Raw genomic sequence first — 22,802 nt, 5'->3', positions numbered from 1 at the left:
AAGGCACGGGCTACAGAATGCCTAGTGTGGTGGTTTCCCTTCTACAGGAAGGGAAATGGAGGCTTGCCACATGCTGACAGAGCAACACCAAGCCCCAGGACCCAGGCAGCAGGCCAAGCTGCTGAGCCGGTCCCTACCACGTCCAGCTACGGCCAGGAAACAGCTGCAGGGCTGGGGCTGTGGCACCCACGTCCTCCCATCGTGGTGCCTGCCTGGGATCTGGTCTAGCCTGCACTCCCAACCCAGCCTCCTTCTCATGTGCACACTGAAAAGCCGCAGGCGATGCTACAAGTGTTCAAGTCCCTGCTACTCACAACAGGAGACAACGATGGATTTCTTGGCCCCTGACTTTGGCCTGGCCTACCCTTGGCAATTACAGGTGCTTGAGTGAATCAGCAGATGGATGATCTCTCTGTCTCTCCCCCAACCGCCCTCATTCTCTGTCCCTCTAACTTTAAAATAAATAGATATGGCATAGTATGCTAAACCTCCACCTCCCACACCAACAACCCATATTGGCTCCATTCAAATCCTGACTGTTGCACTTTCCATCCAGCTCCCTGCTAATGCAGCTGGGAAAACAGTGGAGCATGACTCAAGTGCTTGGGTCCCTGCACCTGCACGGGAGGCTCCTGCCTTTAAGCCAGTTCATTGTGGCCATTTGCGGAGTGAACCAATGGGTGACAGACCTCCCTGTCTCTCCCCTCTGCAGATCTGCCTTTCTGATAAAATAATAAAAATAAATATTGTAAAAGAAAAAGCAAATGAATAAATAAACTAGGATGAAGAGGAACAGTTGTAGACAGACTTGAGATTTGATGCTGTTTCCTAGCAGCCTAGGATGGGGAAGAGGAAAACGGAACATATTACCCAATTGGTCACTAGACAGGAAAAAGTCAAGCATTTGGTTAAAAGGAACCATAGCAAGCCCTTCCCAGCACTGCATAACCTTTTATCAATGGGTGTTGTCAGAGAGCTTGTGGCTAGGACACATGGGCCCGGCTAGGAAGATTAAGTTGAGTGACCCTTTGGCTTGTGTGGGAAGATGGGCAAATAAATCCCTCAGTTGAATCTTAGTGCATGCCCCCCCTACTGTGTGTGCACCTGCTGTGCGTGACCCTTGGCCTCGCTGTCCTTCTCTTCCCCCCTCTTCTCTGTCTGTGTTACTCACTGCTGGCACCCTAAATGCAAACCTCCCTACTGCCCGTTTGAAACCTCGCTGGTTTTAGGAAGTGCCGCTGTGTCAGGAGCCTGTAACAGAGCCCCCTGCACTCACTTCCTCCACACGCAGAGCTGGGCGGGGCCAGTAGGAAGGGGCCCGTGGCCATGCAAGAGACACGTCCTCGCCCAGTGGGCCGAGCAGCCGCAGTGAGCGGGCAACAAGCACAGCCACCTTCCCCCACCTGCACCGAGAGCTTCGTCATGAACCTGTGCCACCCAGGTAGGCACCCGGGGCCAACTCCTCCGGGTCTGAGGCTTCTCTTGCGTCGGGTGGGACAGTGCTGCCCTCTTTGCAGCATCAGTTGTGCATGAACTTGACACAGATGGGAAGGCAGCAGCAGAGAGCAAACAGGAGCTTTGGCAGGAGGCCCAGGCTGGGTTCCAAGGGCGAGAGCTCTTATCCCTGGGGTCCCCACTCTAGTGGGGGAGGCAGGCAGGGAAGACAGCTCCACGTCACCTGCATGTGTCATATGTCACTGCATTGCTGGGTGATAAAAAGCAGGGGAGGGATCCTGGGAAACAGGAGTTGAGCAGGGAGAGAACTTTCCAGGGGGAAGGAATAACCTGTGCAAGGGCTCAGAGGTGGGCTGGGCAAAGTGGCTGGCTGGGATGGACATGAGGCTGGTAGTAGCAGTGACGCTGTCCCAGAGTCAAGGATTCTGGAGGCCTTTGCTGCCTTCGGAGGTTGGGGGTAGCCTTCGGAATGGCTGAGGGACACCTCGTCCGGCCCCTCCTCACTTCCTGGGCTATGAGCCTGGGGGAAGGCAGAGGAGAGGGTGGCAGGCTGGCAAGATGGGGGCAGAGCAGGGGCATGATTTGGGGAAGCAAGGAGAAGGTCCGGGAGAGAGACCTGGTCCCTCTACCTTGTCTCAAAATGTTCCAGAAGCTCCTTGAATTCCACTCCGCAGGAACCGCTCAGGTCCCCAAGTCGGGGTGATTTCACTTTTGCTCAGCAGCCAAACCCTTGCTCTTTAATTCAACCTGATGTAGGGCAGCCGGCCCCGCCCTTGGGGAACCCAGGGGAACATGGTGGGCAGAGCTGCCAGCCACTCCCAGTAACCCCAGTTAGTGGAACCCCGCGGGGGAGGCAGAGCCATGGTGTCCCCTGGTCCCCTGCATAGTTGTCTACCCCAGTGCCTGCTTCTCTATCTTGCTGTGGCAGAAAGCGGCAACCACCTGGTAATAGCTAGCAGGCCAGGGGGAAGCCAGTGGGGGCAGTGTGGGCTCACTCACAGGCATGAGGGTGAAACGGGGCACACCCCTCCTCTTGGCCCCACCGCCTTTGTCCCTGTCCCTCCCTGTGGAAAGGTGAACTGGAGGCCAGGCCTGACTTGCCCAAGGTCATGTGGCCAGTAAGCAGCAGGGAAGGGATGAGAGCCTAGAAGAGACAGCGCCCCAGGGCAGGGGCAGGAGAGGCTCAGCGTGGGGCAGCATGGGGCAGACTGAGGGGCAGGGTCTCTGCCTCGCTTCCAGCCAGCCCTTGGGGGAAGTGGCTGAGTGGCAGCTGCAGGCAGTCCTTGGCTGGTGCATCTTGTCATTCATTTACTCTGTGCACCCTGTTCCTGCATGCCATGCTATGCTGGGCACAGTTCAGGGGTCAGCGGTGGCTCGGCCACTGGCCTAACCCCAGGGGAGTGTCTGACCCAGGGTGAAGAGTGGACAGTGAGGAAGAGGCTGATCCTGCAGGGCTCTGACAGCCTGAGAACATAGGAGTAAGCAACCGTCCCCATGGGGGCAGAAGAGATCAGGGAAGACTTCTTGGAAGAGGTGGCAGGGAAAGTTGCTACCTTGTTACTACCTGAGCTTTAATCAGAGCTCCTCAGTGGCCACTCTGAGTTCAGCCTGGCTGTCCTCTTCCAGGACTGACCCAGGAAGCCTGGAGAGGTAGTGGGTGGTGGACGGTGGGGGTGAGCCAGGATTAGGGGTCTGTGCGATCTGGCTCAGGGTCAGTTCTACACCTGCCCATGGGTGGGATGGGCCTCTTCCATCTGAAAGAATGGGGACTCAGTTTTCCATCCTTGATTTGTGTCCTCAGGGTAGACACACAGGAGGTGGGAGAGCAGGTGGGGCTCCCAACCCCAGGGGCCTAAGTGGGCTGTGAGACCCACCAGCCAGGAAGCCCCAAGGTGATAAAAGGCAGCACTGAGCTGGGTGGCTGCTGGTGCAGAAGGACCCAGCTGGCCGGTTAAAAATAGAGGCAGCCTCACTGGGGAAGAGGAAACCACAGAGCTGGGGCTCACACAGCCCCCCGGCCAGCCAGTAGAACAGCCCCAGCACCGCTCACCCTCCGCAGGAACAGGACAGCTTCCCAGCGGTGCCAGGATGGCCTCCTCTTGCCCCCTCAAAAGGAGAAGTGAGCCAGCTGTCCTGGCAGGGAGCTGCAGGCACAGAGCCTAGGAAAGCTAAGTTACAAAAGAGGAAGGGTGGTGGGGTGGGGGCGGGGGCAGTGTGAAGGAGCAGGTGGTAGTCTGGGAGGCACAGAGGGGTCAGTGGTCCGGGAGCAGAGGAAGGAAGTAACCAGGCTCCACAGGGATGCTGTCACTGGCTCCAGGGTGTGCAAAATCTTTTTATTCTGTATTATTGTGGAAAATATCTTTCCTCAAAGTCCAATGAAACATCCAGATGTTCACAAGGGATGGACGTTTGGAGCAGCAACAGGTTAGACACGAATTGCAAAGGCCTGCGACACGGGGTGTAGATCCTTCCCTGGACACCTGTGTGCCATGACAGAACGACTCCTTTTAGCCCCAGCCCTTCCAGGCAGACCCTGAGAAGGTTACTGGGGTCCTGCTGACCTTGGAAGAGACTTAGGAGGGGTTTCTGGGCACCTGGCTTTGACCTGCCCCCCACTCCTGGGCTGTTGATGACATTTGGGGGAATGAACCAGCTGATAGAGGTTTGATTCCGGACTCCTGCATCCCATTTCCCGCCACATACACCCTGAGAGGTAGCCATGATGGCGCTGGTAGTCTGGGTCCTGCCACCCACATGGGACACCTGCTCCCAGCTCCCAGCTCTGACTCAGGCCCCAGCCAGGGGCTGCTGTGGGCATCCAGGGAATGAACCAACAGTCAGGAAGTTTTTCTCCATCTCTCAGACAAATCAGTAGCTTCAAAATGTTCATGGAAAATGAAATTAGAAGGGAAATGTATTTTAGTACAAAACATCTGACCCCACATATATCAGAATTGTTCAAGACAATAATGTGCATACCAGGAAAAAGCCATGGCTGCCTTGCTCAGTGTCATCAAAATCAACTTATCTTTGCATTCTACACTTCTGCAAGCATTTCTTAAGTATTTATTTCTTTTCATTGGAAAGTCAGATTTATAAAGAGATGGAGGAACAGAGAGAAATATCTATCCTTGATTTTTCTCCCCAAAGCCAGAGCTTCTTTTGGGTCTCCCACGCAGGTGCAGGGTCCCAAGGCTTTGACCATCCTCCACTGCTTTTCAAGGCCATGAACAGGGAGCTGGATGGAAAGTGGAGCTGTCAGGACACAAACCATCGCCCGCATGGGTTCCTGGTGCGTCCAAGGAGAGGATTAGTCAATTGAGTCATTGCTCCAAGCCCAAACATTTTGAATATTTTGAATTGTTCAAAGAAAAACCCTGAGTTAGGAATCAATAGATAACCCACCTCTAAACAGAGAGGAGAGGATGAGTTTCCATGGTGGCGATGCTTCCTGCCTCCCATCAAGGTGAGGCTCCTGCCAAGGCAGGCCCTGTGGTGAGAAAGAGAGAATTCAGCCCCAGTCCAGGCCACGGTCAGAAAGGGCACGGGCAGCAGGGCATCTGGCCTCTCCCAGGCTGTGTCATACCTGTCAGGGCCTCTGACCCATACATGTGCTTTTCACCATCGTGTCCATGAGGGTGACCACAACAATGAAGTGCATCTCCTCCTTCTGCCACCCCCCAAGTCTGTGCCAGGCACTGAGACCCCACCCTAGCCCACCCGAGAGTCGCAGGTGCCACTCACAGGCCAAGTCCTTGTCCTCCCTGGTCATCAGTGTCCTCAGCTCTGAAATGAGAATGTGGGTGATGGGGTGGAAGTCCCTGGGGCCAGCCATGTCAGATAGAGCAGCCCAGGGTCATCAAGGCCACGCAGGGGCTCAGGGGCACTTGGTGGAGTGCCACCTTTTAGGAGAGGGTCCCCAAGGGCAGGGGACAGTGACCCACTTATCGATAGACACAGTGAGCTCCTCACCACTCCCACATGGTCCCACTGCCCTGGGAAGCCCTGATCTCATTGATTGTGTCTGTTGCTGGCCACGTCTGTGCCTCAGTTTCCCCAGTTCTTTCAGGCTCACAGAAGGCAGGGACAAGATGCACCTGCAGGCATCACTCCTTCTGGATAGTGTCTACTGGGTCTGGATGATTTGCATGGAGACCCCAACAATACTACCTTCCAGCTCAGCCCATTCCCACGTTGTCATGCCCAGGGCTCTACCTGCAGGGTAACAATGGACAGACTTTTTTTTTTGCCAAGCTGGTGTCCAGTTCCACACAGAGACAGTGGCCAGTCGGAGCCTGGGCAAACAGGGCCTCCATGCTCACTATGGGCGCTTCAGCCTACATTATCCACCCTGGAGCACTGTACGGCTTGGTTGCTGGACTCCACAGGCCCCAGGAATGCTGAGAGCAGTGGGAAGGAGACAGGAGGGGGGATGCTACAGCTAGCCAGAGAGGAGGAGAAGGCTGGGGAATCCCAGCACAGGGAGCAGCAGATGCAGAGGTCTGGGCAACCAAGGAGGCAGAGCAAAGCTTATCCTTGTGGCTCCATGCTGCCTCCTTGCCACACCCAGGGGACAGCCCCCAGCAGGGTCCATCCCTGCTCACTCCAGATGGTAAGAGGATCCCCCTGTGCTGGGACAGAGACCAGGCTTCAGTGGCATCCTCCCTTCTGGGCTGTGTGGCCTTGGGGCAGTGGTTTAGCCTTTCTCAGCTTAATGACACCTACTGCAGGTGGGGTGAGGATGAAAGGACCTCAGCAAGCAGGAGCCGCTGCCTGGCAGAGGTGGCTGTGCTTCCCACATCAGGAAGCTATGGCAGATATACATTGGAAAGATATTCGTTGGAAAGGAAGATACACAGGGAGAAGGAGAGATAGAGAGGAAGCTCTTCCATCCAATGGTTCACTCCCCAAGTGGCCACAATGGCCAGAGCTGAGCCGATCCGAAGCCAGGAGCCAGAAACTTCTTCCGGGTCTCCCTTGGTGCAGGGACCTAAGGCATTGGGCCATCCTCAACTGCTTTCTCAGGCCACAAGCAGGGAGCTGGATGGGAAGTGGGGACTCTGGGGTTAGAATCAGCACTGATATGAGATTCCGGTGCGTTCAAGGCGCGGACTTCAGCCACTAGCTACCATGCCGGACCCCATAAATTATTTCTGTAATGGTATCTTAGATGAAAGGGAACCCAGGGGATATCAGCGCCAGCCATGGGTGTTTCCTTGAGGGATTACACTGCACCCAGGCTCCTTGAGGGTGCTGGGGCAGAGCTCTGAGCTGATAGCGACACCGGTGATCAACAAGAAGGACAGGTCTGCCAACCACACCTGCAGGAGTCTTTGTTGGGGGGTTGGAAGGCAAGTGGTCAGGGACAGCTTCTTGGAGGAGGTGATCTAAGCCGAGGCAAGTTGTGAGGCCCTGGAGGTGAGGGCAGCCAGCCAGGTGGCACAGAGAGAGTCCTTCCCCGCCCCCCAGAGCCGGCAGAGCTGAGCAGCGGGGAGGCAGAGGAGCTACAGCGCATCAGATGGCACCGGAAGCAGCTGCTGGAGGACATCCAGGTGTGTATCCATGCCCATACCCACGCTCATGCCCCAGGACATGTTGAGGCCTCCACACCCAGCCCAGATCCATGGACCAACCCTCACACCTGCTTGGCCAGAGCCCCAGTCCTTGGCAGAAGAGGCAAGTGTAGGACCTCCCCCAACCTCCACCACAGCCGTGTCCAGGCCTGGGCTCAGCTGCCAGATCCCCAGAGAGGACCCAGGGCACAGTGAGGTGCAATGTAATGATCCTGCCATCAGAGCGTAGCGGGTGCTCGAGTCAAGGATCAGGTTGCATCTGATGGGAAGGAGGCCACTCCATGACTGGGCTATGAGCACACAGATAGGAGTTGCCAGGTCCCATGGACCCTGAGTCCAGGACAAGCCCCCAGGATGCCCCACAGCCAGCATTCCCGAGGGTCCTGGGGCATTTGCCAGATGCAAGGAGTGAGGGCACTAGGGAGCCCTGGGGCAGAATGTGGGCAGGGTCTGAGCTGGGCTCCAGAAAGTCGGCAGCAGGGCTTAACAGGGGAGAGACAAGAACAGGTGGAGGGCCTCCCAAGACAAGAACAGAAGTCGGGCAGTCTGGCCTGGGACTGGAGAGTAGGAGGCATCTGGGCAGGACCCAGGTCCCTTGGACTGCAGATCCCAGATAGAGGTGAGGGAAGGGGCTCAGGCCTGGAGTCAATGCCACTCACATCCCCTCCCGGGCCCCTCTCACACCTACAGAAGCTGAAGGATGAAATTACTGAAGTGTTTGCCCAGATCGACTGCTTTGAGAGCGTGGAGGAGAGGTGAGGGAGGCATGTGGGACCCTGCCACAGGTTAGCAGGGTCCCTAAGGCATCACGTAGGAGCCAGCCAGGGCCCTGGGGACATCAGAATGGCCTGAGAGAAGGAGAGAGCAGCAGGGAGGGAGGGGCATGGTGGCCACCACCCCACACCCAGTCCCACCTGATTAGCTTGCTGCTCCCCAAACCACCCCCATTCTCCAACTGCTAAACCACACACACACATGCACATTCATACACACACACATACATGACCCTGTGTCTCCAAGCTCCCTGCTCCAGCCACAACAGCCATAACAACATAACCGCAGAGCACCCACTACCAGCTCTCACAGTGCTGCGGGGTGGCAGCAGCTGGGGCTGTCACCCCCATTTTATAGGTGAGCAAACTGAGGCCCAGAGAGGAAGTGACTCACCCAGAAACTGGAGCCTGACACACCACCCACCCTCCCCCGTGTCAACTCCCCACCAGGCACAGGCCCCTCTAAATGCTATCCCACCAAGCCCCTCGGCTGGGACTCCACATTGCTCTCCCTGCCCCAGGTACCCCCACCAGTCCCTGAGGGAGGAAATCCACACTCTAGTGGGGAGAAAGAAACCTGCAAGGGGTGGGGGGATGGACAGGGCCGCGGGTGGTCCAGGGGCTCAGGTGACAGGCTCCTGTCCACAGCCGCCTGGCACAGAAGGAGAAGGAGTTGAGCGTGGGGCGTAAGAAGTTCAACATGGATCCCATGAAGGTAGGTGGCTGGGGGAGGAAAACAGGGGGCAGGCATCCACCCAGTGCCCCGGGACGGGAGAGACTGGGGTGGAGGCTCTGTGCCCACACCTCGGGCCACCCCGGCTCCACCCTGGGCTTCCTCGCCCTCCTCTGTGAGGATGGATGCTGGAGCCCTCGGAGCCCCCGGCTCAGCCCCAGAAGGGTGCGGGCAGCTGGTCCCACAGTCCCACTCCTGCCCTGTCTGCTGGCCTGGAGCACTGGAATGAAGGCTGGGCTCCCCCAGTCTCTGCTCCCCACGCCCCTCCCCACTTCCTGCAGAGACAGACACGAAGGTAGGGAGCCCCATGCAGTGACTACGATGGCCATCTCTGCCCATTCCAGCCCAGAGCGGCCCACGCAGACCTCTGCCCGCCAATAGGGACCCACGCCTTCCCCGCCACATCATCCAAGCAGGGTGTAGGAGGCAGCTGGGGCCACTCTTGTTTCTTCTTTTTTTTTTTCTTTTTTTTAATTTTTGTATTCTAGAAAGGAGAGGAAGGGCTACATGGAAGCTTCAACCCCCCGAAGGGGAGGGCTCTGACAACTTCCGCTCTTTTGGATTTTATTGGATTGTTTTCCCTTAACTTTTACACAATAGACCTAAATTCCATGTGCAACAAAGTGAAACTCTATTTTTAAGTCATAGACGTTACAGGGAACAAAAGAAATGGTTGATTCACTGAATCTCAGAATTCTGGATGCGGAGGCCGAGGCGCGTAATCAAGAATGCCAGACTACGGGGCGCCTCACAGAGCACTTGGGGGAGCCCGGTGCATGGCACCTGCCCTGAGCTTCTTACATGCCCCCAGGGATGGGGAGCTCACCCCCTCACAGAGGAAACACGATGTTCCAGAGCAGGCAGTGCCCACTGCCAGGATGCCCGGCATGCCACCTGCTCCTCCCCACCAGTCCTGTGGTGGTGGCACAGGTCACTCACAAACTCCATTTCCCATCTGCCAGGGTATCCAATATCTCACAGAGCACAAGCTGCTGCCACCCACTGCCCAGGACATTGCCCAGTTCCTGTACAAGGGCGAAGGCCTCAACAAGACAGCTATTGGCAACTACCTGGGGGAGAGGTGAGGGGTCAGGCCTGGGGAGGCAGCAAATGAGGGTGTGCAGGGTGCGTGTGTGTGACTGCTTAGGGCTTGAGGGACCATTGTTCGTGCATTTATTACGCCCTGAATTCACATGAGTGAACGAGACAGACAAAATTCGCACCATGTCGACCATGTTCATAAATGATGCAGTCTGAGGTGTAAAGGTAGCAGGGGCTGCAGCTCAGAATGCGAGGGCCCGAGGATGGGGGTGCAAGTGGGAGGGGTGCGATCTTAAACAGGGACCTCCTGGGAAAGGTGAAACTTGAAGAAGGGGCTCAGGGGGAGGGCCTGGGCAACGCAGACATCAGGGAACAATGCAGAAATGGCAGGGACAGTCAGTGCAAAGGCCCTGGGGTACAAGCAGTTCAGGTCACAGCATGCTGCTGAGACTGGAAGCAAGTGAGAAAGGGGTGAGGTGGAGGTCATGCGAGGAGACTGGGCAGGGGCTGACACAGCTGGGAGCCAGGAGCTGGCCTGGAAGGGACAGGGGTGCAGCTGGGTTGGCCAGCCAAGGGCCCTTATCGCCAACTTGCCACATCCCTACATCTGGGCAGACTGGCAGACTGGGAATATGGCTAGTGAGTTCAGAGTTGGCAAAGGGAACAGGTGGGGGAGGCCCATTTCTACCTATTGTATAGATGAGCAAAGCAGGGCTCAAGGAGTGGGATCCCCCAGGGGGGAGGTTTTTACTCAGGGCAAGATCAAAGCTGGGGGGGGGGGGCGTGCATGTGTGTATATGCGTGTATGGACGTGTGCATGTGGGAGGGCAGGGCTGTGCCCTTGGCCGTGTGCTGGGGACAGGCCTGACATGAGTGGACCAGTCGGTGCTCAGAGCCCAGAAGGACAGAAGCCCGAACCCTCCTCACCTTCCTCACCTACATGCAGGAAGTGGGTGCCAGCAGGTTCCCCAAATGTGCCCTCCCCTCTGCCTTCTTCCCAGGGACCCCCTCAACCTGCAGGTGCTCCAGGCCTTCGTAGACTGCCATGAGTTTGCCAATCTCAACCTGGTCCAGGCCCTTAGGTGAGCAGCCCTTGTGGGGTGGGAGGCACCTGTGGCAGGGGAGGTGGGGGAGCTGGGAGTGTCATCACGAGCCACACAGCCTGGAAGCACCCACAGAGGGCGGGAGCCAAGGGGAGGAAGCGAGAAACAAGGTTCACGAGCGGGTGGTGGCACCGGTCACAAAGCAGTTAGCTCACCTGGGCACGCAGGTGCACTTCCTGGTCCCGGGTGCAGCACCTGGCCCATTCCTCCACAGCTAGGATTGTTTCCTACCATCAGCTGCGCCACCGCCATTCTACTGCTTTGGGGACCCATGCTGATCTTACTCATTTCCTTAATCTAGCCTGGTGCACCCTGCTACCTGTACGAGTGTTTAGTGCTTTCTGCTTAGGAGCCGTCAGGAGCACAGACAGTACACTGCAGACGCTGGCTCTGTCACCTAGCCACTGTGTGACAATCACCAGTCTGTGTCTTGGTCTCCTCTCGTGTGACATGTGGCCCTGGTATCCTCAGAGACACAGTAGAGCGTGCTGCCACCTGCGGGCCTGGCGCTTGCTCAGGCCAGAAGCACTCCCACTCCTCCTGCCCCCATCTAAAGGACAGAGAGGCAGTGGCTGGGCTGGACGGGGTGGCTTGGCTGCGGTGGCCCTGAGCCTGTTGTCCTCCATCCCCCAGGCAGTTTCTGTGGAGCTTCCGGCTGCCTGGTGAAGCCCAAAAAATTGATCGCATGATGGAGGCCTTCGCCGCCCGCTACTGCCTCTGCAACCCAGGCGTCTTCCAGTCAGCAGGTGCAAAGCCTAGGAGGTGCCCCGCCCCTGCCCCTTAGGCTGCCATCTGGCACCCAGGCCCTGGGAGCTCAGGCCTTTCGCTGAGTGCCCATCTGGCTCAGGTGCCTCAGGACGGGATGTTTTGGAGGGGAGGGGGCTGGGAACAAGGGCCCAGGACACTTAGGCCGCAGAGGATGGAGGGAGCCAGCTGTTCCAGGATGGCTTTTTCCAGGTTGTAGGGTCTGAATAGGGTTGTGAGGCATGACTAGGAAGCCTCCAGGACACTAAAGGGAGAGAAGGGCCTTTGGGGCAGGAGTTTCAGTCTACATTTCTATTTATTTATATTTTGTTGTCTTTAAATGTATTTGAAAGGTAAAAACCATAGTTAGTTTCAAAATGCCAGCAACAGCCTGGTGGTGGAGGTGGGGGACAGGGAACCAGCCCAGAGCCTGGAATTCAACCCAGGCCTCATGGGGTTGGCAGAGACCTGATACTTGAACCTGCACCTGCTGCCTCCCAGGCAGCTGGAGGAAGAAGCGGAGCCAGAACTTCCACCAGGCAGGCAGCCCAAGCCGTCTCTTCCCCCGGGATCATACGCTGGCTGGCTGCAGGAGTTCAGTTGAAACAAAGGTGCAGAGCATAGAAGGGGCAGTACGGAGTGGCCAGAGGGGTGCAGAAGGAGGTCCATGAAGGCCAGGCCCCACACCCTTCCCCCCAGGCTGACCTTGGAGGCCAGCCCACTCCCGCCCCTCCCTGTGCACTGGCCTCTTCTCTTAGCCCACACTTAGCCTACTAGCAACAACCAGCAGGCCCCGGGGGATGGGGGGCAGGGGTGGGACAAACCAAGTGCTTGCTTTATGCAAGCGAAGTCCTTGCATCCCAAGGATGGTGATGGCTGGCCCAACCACAAGGGGGAGCACAGCCCACAGGCGTGCAAGGAACAGGACACACACACACACACACACACACACACACACACACAGATAAAGAACAGATACCCAGCACAGGGAGGTGATGTCACTCACCACCCCTGCCCTGGGCTGTGCCAGGGACCGTGCAGTGGAGAGCATGTCTGTCCCTGTGGCTCTCCTCCTAGTCATTGCTGTTTTTGTTGCTTTCCTCTCAGCTCCTTGAGTCTTAGTGTCCCATGAGGGCAGAGAGCGTGTGCTAGCTGCTGACCGGGGTCCTGTCACCAACACAGGAGGGGAGGCACAGTGGAAGGGTAGTGCCCCTGGGCGTGTGGCTTCCCTGCCTCAATTTCCCCATCTGTTAAGTGGGAATGCCAGCAGTGCCTGCCTCATTGGCTGCCACAGCGCTCGGCTGCAGGGTTGAACTTCGACGTTCAACCTCCTCGTGTCACAGATCGGGGCGCCGAAGCTCAGGGAAGGTAATGCTTGCCAAGGCCAAGGTCGGGGGGATGTAGTACTTCTCAAGGCCAGCCAGACCCTGGTTCCGGACCCCAGAACTAGGTACCCTGCCAAAGATCAGCATGGCACTTGCCTCAGCCTAGCCTCCCGCCCTGGCACGGGAAATCTGACTCATGCAGCTGGAGCCCCTGCCAGCTGCGAGCTCCTGAGTGGCACGTGATGCAGCTGCCCTGCACTGCCAACAATGAGTGTTCCCTGCTCCGAGGAGGCAGCCAAGAACAGAGTGGGCCGGGGGGCCGGCCCGGCCCGGCGGGAGGGGGCTTTAACCAGAACTGAGGAGGAGGAAGATTTCAATGAGTAAAAAGGGCAGGGGCGGGTGTGCCCTGCAGGGGCCCAGCCTCAGCACAAGTGCGAGGGTGGCGAGGCAGGGGCCCTGCGACAGCCCAAGTTGCAAGTGAGAGTGGTGGGGGAGGAGGGAAAATGGGGACTAGGGCCTTTCGCGCCCTCTCAGAGGAAGGGGAGTGTGTTCAGGGGCCAGCACGGTGACCCGCTGTCCGCCCGCAGACACCTGCTACGTGCTGTCCTTCTCCGTCATCATGCTGAACACCAGCCTGCACAACCCCAACGTCCGTGACAGGCCGCCCTTCGAGCGCTTCATGGCCATGAACCGGGGCATCAACGGAGGCCGCGACCTGCCGGAAGAGCAGCTTCGGGTGAGAGGGGTCGGCGGACTGCCAGCCTGCTCCCTGGCTGTCTGCTGCAGAGATGTGTGCCCCAGGCAGCTGACCACGTGGAGACGGACCATCAGCAAGAAGGTGGTTTGGAAAGGGTCTTTTCAAGGTGGTGGTTACTCCTCTCCCAACACATACACACCTCCTCCTGGAAGCCCTCCCGGATTGAAACCTCTAGGACCTCATCCCCCAAAAAGGGATCTGAACAGTCTGAGTCCCTGTTCCCCCTGAGAGGAGTGGGACCTGAGGCCCTCATGAAACACAGGGACAGAGCAACACCTAAGTGCCCAAGGCCTCCTGAATCCGCCCCACTCCGCCTCACTGTGCCAGGTCCTGTGCCCAGCCAAGGGCTTGTGGGGGATGACTCAGCCACAAGGCTGTGCCCCTCCGAAGTTCCCAGTCTGGGAGGAAGGTGACACAGGCATGTGTCACAGGCCTGAGGAATCCTGCCACGCTGACCACAGCCACATGGCTCTGAAGGCACAGAGAATGGTGCCATTGCCTCCCCCCGCCCCATCACCAGCAGTCAGGGAGAGAGTGCCACCCTGGAAGGCTCCATGGAGGAGGTGGCTTCTGAATGGGGCCTTGACAGTAGCATAAGAGTTTTTCCAGGGGAGAGACAAGGATGGAACTTTCCTGATTGGCTGAGGGGCATGTGTCCAGAGCTCCCAAGGATGGCATGGGGACTGTGCTCACTTCCTACCCGGGAGCAGATGTGAGCACAAGAAGGGGAGGGACAGAGAGCCTGGCTTAGCCAATGTAAGTTAGTGGCTCCTGACCCTGCCCAGCTCAGTGCCCTGCATCCCCCTACCCCCAGAGCCAGCGGCAGCACCGTGTGCCTGGATCTGCAACGATCCTGTGCCCTTTGTAGTAGTTTGAGAACTGTCCCCCAACCCCTTAGCCCTCTGCCCACCTGGGCCATGCAGGTGAGGACTTGAGAACAGCTTCAAGTTCAGACCAAATCCCACGAGCCCCTTTGACCCCTGATGACCCTGAGGTAACTTCGGGGTGACTCATCCAGGGCCCAGCCACTGTTCCCACACCGTGGCGAGCAGGCACCAGAAAGGCCATGTGTCACACGGCTGGCTACTGGGCATGGCAACTTTTCTAGACATACAGGGCAGAGCCTGAGCCAGCTGCAGAGTGGCGCTTGTCACTGTGAAGCATAGTTAATTGTGAAGGAACCTTGGCACCAGGCCCGGCGCAGTTGTGATCATGGCAGACTCCCGTGATGGCAGCAGGAGCCAGGCATCCCCTGTCCAGCAGAACCTCCCTAAAGCTCGCTCTGCCCCCATCTCCTAGGCCAGACAGCCCTGCCATTGGCCCGCAGTGGGCCTGCACCTACCATGTCTCTGGTCTCTGCTGTTCCTCCAATCTGAGCCCTTTGTCACTGACAATGCGAGGCCTTCATGTGGAACTTGTAACATTTTGCTTCCGGGGTCTGGCTCTACTATCTCTATGGAAGCCTCCCCCTCAGCCTGCGATGCTGGTGCTGCGAAGGGCTGCTTCTCCACTTGCACAGCCCAGAGAGACTGGCACTGTGTAAGAGAAGATTCGCGCAGAGACACGGAACCACGCCTAGCCCTGAGGACCCAACTTTCGGGCTGTGAGATGTTAGAAAAGTGGCTTCACCTCTCTGAGCTCCCAGAGCACAGGATGCGGGCAGCTGAGCAGCTCCCTAGCTGCCCAGCACAGAGCATGGAAGCCTGGCAAGCCGGGGCTGTGCATGCATTTGGGGAGCAGGGAGCGTCTCCCCTATCTGCTGGACTCCCTGGTCCCCACTCTTTCTAAGATTGATTTTGTTTGTATTTGAAAATCTTCATCTGCTGGTTCACTAATGGCCAAGGCCAGTCTAGCTCAAAGTCAGGAGCTGCTTCCAGGTCTCCCACGTGGGTGCAGGGGCCCAGGCGCTTGGCCCATCCTCTGCTGCTTTCCCAGGTGCATTAGCAGGGAGCTGGATCAGAAGTGGAGCAATCAGGACTCAAACTGGCACCCATATGGGATGGCGTGTCATCACAGGCGGAAGATTAGCCCGCTGTGCAGCAGAGCTTGTCCCATTCCCCCCATGTCTGAATCAGGAATTCAGCACCTTGGAGCCTCAAAGCTCCTTGCTCTACCAAAGGATTCTCTATGTGTAGCTCCAGCTTGCATCCTGTCCAGGTGGAAAACAGGCCACGCATTAATAGGGTCCAACTCTCCAAACCCGATCAAAACAGATCTGTGAGCTCAAAAGAGGCTGCCCCGAGGGCAGACAGATCCTAAGGGTGGCAGCAGAGTGGGGGTGGGCTGAACTAGTGCTGCCCTGTGCAGAGCCAGCTCAGGTGTACCTGTCAGTGCACTGACTGGTATAAATACGTGGCCGTGGGCTCTGGCCTCGGCATTCTCATCCAGAAGTGGGTTAGCACCAAGTGCACACTGATCTCGCTGTGCACTTGGTGGTCCAGGGCTGCCAGGAGAGGAAGCCAGGGTGCAGGTGGGGAAACTGAGGCCCAGGCAGGGAATTCCCCCTTTCCCCTGCCCCAAACTGGCATCTCCAGCTCCAGGCAGTTCCTGGACCTCCAGGGTGCTCTTACAAGGTCAGAATGAACCGTGCTCCGGGCCCCAGGGTCAGCACTACATGTCCTCCTATCCCCAGTCCCAAGTGAGGACACGGCACTCCAGAAGAGGAGGAATTGGAAAGGAGACCAAGTTGACCCATAGCCTGGAAAGCAAGTTTCGGAGACCACCACAGCTGACTTCCTGGCAGGGGGACTCTCAAGTCCAGCCACCAGGACACTCGGGATCAATTTGCCTTTATACTTCTGGCTTCAGGCTCAGCTTGATACAGGCACTCAGTGATGCCGGTGCTCCGTATCTCATGGCCCCCTTCCGTCTGTGTTGGAGCAGAGAAAGCTGGGGAAGCTCCAAGCTGTCAACTTACCTAGCAGACCTCTAACCAAAAATCAGAATTAAAGCTTCCGGGCTGGCTGGGGTCCCATGTCCCTGCTGGAAGCAGATATTGAAGTCAGCAGGGAGACGGGCTTCCAGCAATCTCCCTACCTGAGTTTCTTCCCACCACTGGAACCTGTGGATGAGAAGTGGCAGGGATGGGGTGGGATAGAAAGGAAAGAAAAGGTGATTTGTGGATGTCCCCAGAAAGTCTGAGGAGGTGGGGATGAGAGAGTGTAGATGCTCAGTGTGGGGGGAGGAGGGCTGGGGGACCGGCATGCGGGGTGTCAGCCAACCACACGGCTGCTGTTGACCGTGCAGGAGACACTGCGGGGGGATTGTGGGGGAAGAACGTGCAGCAGACGCGGTGGCTGCAGGAGCTGCTGGGGCCCCGGTGGCTTTGGGGGAGCCGAAGTCCCCTGCCCACTTCCTCTGGCTTTGCAGACATTTGCCTGTGCCGGATGCTGGGCTGAGGAGCCCCAGCCCTCGTTCGGCCCACCAGAGTCACCTGGGAATTCCCAGGGTGAGGCTGGACCCCGGGGCAGGAGTCAGGGACTGGGGTGGGGGGGGCGCTTCTATTTGTTCCTCCCCCAACAGAGCCAAACTGGCTGCAGGGCCCCCTCCAGCAGGTCCGGGAGATTCCCGTTCACAACCAGCTGCCCAGAAGCCACCGGTTCCCCAGCTTGGGAAGAACCAGATGAGCCTTGGGGAATTTTTCTGCTCAAGGTCCTGCAGGTGCACTCCGAGGCATTCTCGGCAGCGGCAGGTCTGGTTTGACTTAGCTGAGCCAGACAGTTTGGAACGGGGGGCTCTAGGTAGATGCTCTGTGGAGTCCAGGTCTAGGTATCGGGCCATGCAGAGACCAGGGACATGATGCAATGCCAGGGTCCACCTCTAGTCCCCAGAGAGGCCCACCAGCTTGAACACCTCCAGTGACAAGCAGCTCATCCCCTACAAGGTGTGATTCAGCAGCTCTTGCTCCAGAAATTTCCACCAAGGAGAACTGAAATTGGCTTCCTGGAGACTTCCCCGACACTCACGCCTCTCAGGCAGAGCCCAACCAGACAACTGGCTGCGGGAGAGGGGCCTTTGAGAGCCACAGACAATAGCCCACCCTGGCCTCTGCTTTTAAAAAGCCCATGCTCTGGGCCCTGGCAGGTGCTCTGTGCAGCCCTGCGTCGCAGAGCACCAGGACATTCCAGTGGTTGGTCCCTAAGCAGGAGAGGGACTCCTTCCCATAAGTGTAATTGGGAGTCCCTGACCCTGAATATGTGTGAGCATACATGTGTGCATATGCATGTGGCATATATGCATATGCATGAGGCATATGTGCATATGCATGAGGTCTTATGCATGCCTTGCATTATGTGCATGCTTGTATGTGGGCACTGACTTGTGTGTGTACATGTTGTGTGTGCATATACATCGACTTGTATGTGTACATGCACATGTGTTGTGTGCATATATGTGTGTGCATACCATGGAAATATGTGTGTGCATGTGTGTGGCTTACACTTATGTGAGTGTATGAGTGTGAGCTGCCAACCTGGGTTTGCTCTGCCCCGCTGTGGCACAGGGGAGGGAAGCTTGTTCTGGCACAGGGGTGCAGGCCAGCTGTGTTTGCAAGGAGCCAAGCAGGGAGGCTTGGGTGAAAGGGCTTGGGGACAAGGAAGGAGTTTGCCCAGAGTGGGATGGGAGCAGCCTGACCGAGGCCTCCGAGACTCAAGGCCAGGCCCCTCTCCCTCTCTCTGGACAGAATCTCTTCGACAGCATCAAGAGTGAACCCTTCTCCATTCCAGAAGATGATGGTAATGACCTTACTCACACCTTCTTCAACCCGGACCGTGAGGGCTGGCTGCTCAAACTGGGTGAGGCTACTGGGCATGTGCTAGCATATGGACACAGGCATATGGCTGACTCACACACACACTCCCTGCAGCCTCGGGTGGAGTGGGGACCATGCCAGGCCTCCTGACCCTGCTGCAACTAGCTGTCTGCCTGCCCCAGCCTCCCATCCACCCATGCACAGAACAGGAGGGGTGGGGCTGTTCTAGCAGTGGGGAGCGCAGGGGCAGCTGCGAGCAGGTGCAGTCTGCTTGCTCTCCCCAGAGGGGTCGGGACCAGTGGGTGTAGGGGGGATTCAGGGCAGGCAAACCTTGCTCAGAACCTATAGTGTGCAGGCAGGGGCTGGGTCCAGACACCTGGCCTTTCCCGGCAATGCCCTAGGCCACACAGCCTGCAAGTGGCAGCTGTAGGCAAAGGGGGACTGGAGTGGGGCTGGAGTATGACAGGATGTGGCTGATGGAGCTGCTGAGGCCACAGCTGCCAAATCTAACAGGAGAGCTACCCCACACACCGCCACCCCTACATCCACTCCCGGAAGCTCATCCTGTGTGGGGGGAGTGGGTGTGGCCTTCCAGGGCTGGTAAGGAGCCCTGCCTTGCCCTGAGCAGCTTCCAGAGCTGCTGAATGACACACACAGGAGCAGGTGCCCTCCAGCTGTCCCCTAGGGCCCTCTGTTCTCCAGTGTGCGACCCACACACCTGCCCTGATCCCTACAGGCTCTAAGTCAGAGCCCCAGGTTGAAACTGCACCGCCTGCCCCCCACATATGGGGAGTCGGTGCCCTCAGCTCCAGTTTCTGGCTCTCTAAGCTGGGGACTGGGTCCCCAAGGGGCCGAGTACATGGCAGCAGAATGGGCCAAGAACTTGGGCTCTGACACAAGGAGACTGGGCTAGAGTGGCAAGAACCTTAGTGGCTCTGCTGCGGGAGCAGATGTAGCAGCCATGCCACCCCTCGGCCTTCTCATCTGAGAAATGGACTTGATCATAATCCCTTTCTCAGGAGGTAGCCACAAGGATGGACAAATAAATGAGTCTCAAACCTCAGAGCTCTTGGCTTCCTGGCCAGGGGAAGGTGGAGGGCTCAGCCCGGTGCCTGGCAGGCAGCAGGCTGCAGGACAAGCCAGATGTGGAGACAACAGCCACTGTCCCCAAGGCCTGATCCCTAGGAACCCTGGCACAAGCCGGCCCAGAAGGGCAAATAGCTCAGAAGACATCCCGGACACAGGGGAGTGTGGGGGAGAGCAGCAGGGGCTCCACAGGTGGGAGGGGGTAGAAGCATCAGAGGCCCTCAGGAAGGGGGAGGGGAGCACTCATCTGCTGCGCTGTTGGCCCTTGCAGGGGGCCGCGTGAAGACCTGGAAACGGCGCTGGTTCATCCTGACTGACAACTGCCTCTACTACTTCGAGTTCACCACGGTGAGCCTATGTTGCCTCCCTCACCCACTCCTTCCCCAACTGGCCCACGAAGCAGTCGCCTCCACCCTCCCTGCCCAGAGCTGGGGACACCTTAGAGGTTCTGTAGTCTACTGCCATTTTACAGATGGGGAAAATTGAGGAATGAGGGGAAATGGGGCTGAGTTTTTAATTCCATCCCATGTTCCCCCTGCTGGACAGTCTCAGAAATGGGCACACTTGGGGGTGGGGGTCAGAATCTGGGAAATGTCGCGTCCTTGGCCTTCAATTTGACACTCCATTGGCCAACCTCTCATGTCCCCCACCTCCTTCCCGCAGGACAAGGAGCCGCGGGGAATCATCCCCTTGGAGAACCTCTCAGTGCAGCCTGTGGACGACCCCAAGAAGCCAGTGGGTGTTGGGCCCCAAAAGTGGAGGGGGTGTCTAATGGCTGGGCTGGGCTCTCCAGGAGCGAGACTGGGCTGTGCCCACCATACCCTCTACATGGGGCCAGGGACCCTGTGCACAACTCAGTGTCAATATGGTCCCTGCTGTCTCACAGAGCCTGACTGTGACACTGTTGGCTGACCTTGAGAGGTTACATATACCCTCCCTCCTGTTTCTTCTCTGGCCCCACGGGAAGGGTGGTTTGGGTGCAGCCCAGTACAGAGTCAGAGCTTGGCGTGGCATGGAGCCGCTCCTGCCTTCCCCTGGCCCAATGGGGAAGCAGTTCATTGGGGTGGGGTCCCCTGCACCCCGTTGAGGCCCTGCCCTCACCCGGTCACACCCTGACCCGCAGTTCTGCCTGGAGCTCTACAACCCCAGCTGCCGGGGCCAGAAAATCAAAGCCTGCAAGACGGACGGCGATGGCAAGGTGGTGGAGGGCAAGCACGAGTCTTACCGGATCTCAGCCTCCAGCGCCGAGGAGCGTGACCAATGGATCGAGGCCATCCGGTAAGGGGCGGCGAGGCCGGGGCACGCAGCACTGCAGCACCTTCCAGAACTCAAACACAGGACTTGCTGTAAAGAGGGCTAACTCCTAGTGTCCCTCCTAGTTTAAGCACGAAGAACCCCGTCGCTCAACCCACATGCCATGGGCCCTGCCAGGTCGTAAGACCTGAGGTTGGAGGGGGCACAGACCAGTGTCCTGGAGCAGGTGGTAGGCCAGAAGCCCTGATCCTGAATCCACACCTGTGGATGTGGAGGGAGGGATGCCTCCAGAGAAGGACGGCCATGGGCAGGCACACAGGGGCCGGCTTACCTGGACAGCACCCCCCAGAGACCAGGAGAGATTGGGCAGTGGCAGATGAGGCTGCCCAGGGTGGCCGGCAAGGTCATAGTCACGTGGCAATGAGCTTCGGTTCCTCCAGAGGGTGCCAGAGAGTCACAGACCCATGCACGGGGGAGGGGTGTGGCCAGGCCAGGCGCTGGAGGGACAAGGCTTTTCCTCAGCGTCCCATTGAGAAATGCTGTGGTGCCCGCCACCCCCAGGGAAGGAACACAGACTCACTCCCATCCTGGCTTTGAGTGAAGACCTTGGCCAGGGTGACAACTACTAGCCAGTGACGATAACCCAATGACTTCTAAGATCTTTTTATCCAGGAGGCTTTGCAATACCCCTGAGGGGTTTCTGGGCCAGATCCCTTCCCACTGCCTTCAACAAATGAGAAAGTTGAGGCCCAGAGAGGGTGCAGATCTGCCTAGGGCCTCCCCGCCCGTAAGGGACAGCTGGACGCAGCAGGCAGCAAGCAGAAGAGAGGTCCAGACACGTGGGAGCAGGATTGCCTGTGTCACTGCTTCTGATCTGGGGTCTCCTCCTCCTTGTGCCACCCTGGGCAGAGTGACCAAGGCTTGACTCACCCTAGCCTGGTCCCTGCTGAGGTCATCTGGCCTCTGCCCAGCCATGGAACAACTCCATGCTTCCCTGGGGCTCCCCTGCCCTTGAGTCTGACCCCGTGGCAATCACCTTCCTTTCTGCTCTCATTACAGAGCCAGCATCACCCGCGTCCCCTTCTATGACCTGGTCTCTGCTCGGAAGAAAAAGATCGCCAGCAAGCAGTGAGCCTCCTGGGGGGTGGCGCTGAGGGCCAGCCACCTGTGACGCCTCCCCATCCCCCCCCACGACCTGTGGGACCTCCCACTCTAGCGCACCTGTCCTGGCCACTGACCTGCACTACCTTGAGCTGAATGTAGGGGACGCAGGGGCCTGAGCCCCAGCCACCTCCAAAGAAGGTTTAAGAATGTCTCTGTCGGAAGCAGCCCAGTCAGCAGCCAGAGCAAGCCACGCCATGGCCAGTGGCCTGCTCCCCTCCGGGGTTCGATTTTCCATCTCATAGCTCTCTGCCCTCAAATCAGGAGGGAACGTGGGGTTCCTGAGCTCTCTCTGCCTCCTGCTCCTTCCCTTCCACCTGCTCAGGACATCCCAGTAGCTCCTCCCCAGCCTGGCCCTCCTTGCCAGAGCGGGACCCAAACCGAGGGATGGGAGCCCAGGAGTTGCCAGCAGTGCAGCTGGGACTGGCTGGGTGCCCTCCCCCAGGTCATTGCAAATTCTTTGCAAAGTGCAGGGTAGGGACTAGAGAGGTGGTGGCCCCTACCTCTCTGTGCACTGAGGCCAGCTCTGGACTGGAGGCCCCTGGGAAGAGAGAAGTGGAGCGGGCTCCACACCCCCTGAGGATGTGCCCCTGGGTGAGGGGAGCAGATGGGACCCTGAGAGTGCGTCTTGCAGACTGGACACAGACAGGAGAGCCAGGAGAGAGCCTGAGAGGCTGCCTGGAGGCAGTGACCTGGCCAACAAGCAGGACACAGGGCTTGTGCTTGGGGAAGCAGAGCCCAACCCACAGCTTCCCCCACTAGCCCCTTGGTGGTGAGGGGTGCCCTTGCTCCTGGTTCCAGCACCCCTGGAGTGTACTCACTGCCTGCCAGTGAAGGCAACTCTGTCTCAGGGCTGCAGGTTTGTTCTCGTTCAAGTTCAACTCCTGCTGCCCTATAAGCCCCGGGAATTCTGGAGGGAAGCACCTCTGGGGGGGCGGCAAGAAGACGTTGTCTCCACCCACAGTCAGCCTGAGGGGGGCGAGTGGAGCTGGTCGATGCCCTGGAGGAGAGCAGGTCACCAGGCAACCACACACACACACACACACA

At 58.1% G+C, this 22,802-nt stretch overlaps 2 protein-coding genes across 2 annotated transcripts in view; one reads left to right on the top strand and one right to left on the bottom strand.

Moving 5' to 3' along the window:
- Positions 1-22,802, bottom strand: part of TST (thiosulfate sulfurtransferase) — a 254,633-nt gene that overhangs the window by 171,274 nt on the left and 60,557 nt on the right. The gene's annotated exons all lie outside the window — the stretch shown is intronic.
- On the top strand, positions 1,375-22,401 carry CYTH4 (cytohesin 4). Its single transcript, XM_004589531.2, has 13 exons — positions 1,375-1,441; positions 6,925-7,007; positions 7,719-7,783; positions 8,450-8,516; positions 9,497-9,615; positions 10,577-10,657; positions 11,312-11,424; positions 13,335-13,483; positions 18,186-18,297; positions 19,612-19,688; positions 20,004-20,075; positions 20,464-20,618; positions 21,654-22,401. Exons 1-13 carry the CDS (start codon positions 1,423-1,425, stop codon positions 21,724-21,726), a joined length of 1,185 nt encoding a protein of 394 aa, XP_004589588.2. The 5' UTR covers positions 1,375-1,422; the 3' UTR covers positions 21,727-22,401.

The sequence above is a fragment of the Ochotona princeps genome, chromosome 15 (genome assembly GCF_030435755.1).
Source record: "Ochotona princeps isolate mOchPri1 chromosome 15, mOchPri1.hap1, whole genome shotgun sequence".
In the NCBI taxonomy this organism is placed as follows: Eukaryota; Metazoa; Chordata; class Mammalia; order Lagomorpha; family Ochotonidae; genus Ochotona; species Ochotona princeps.
This window is presented reverse-complemented; position numbering and strand designations above follow the sequence as displayed.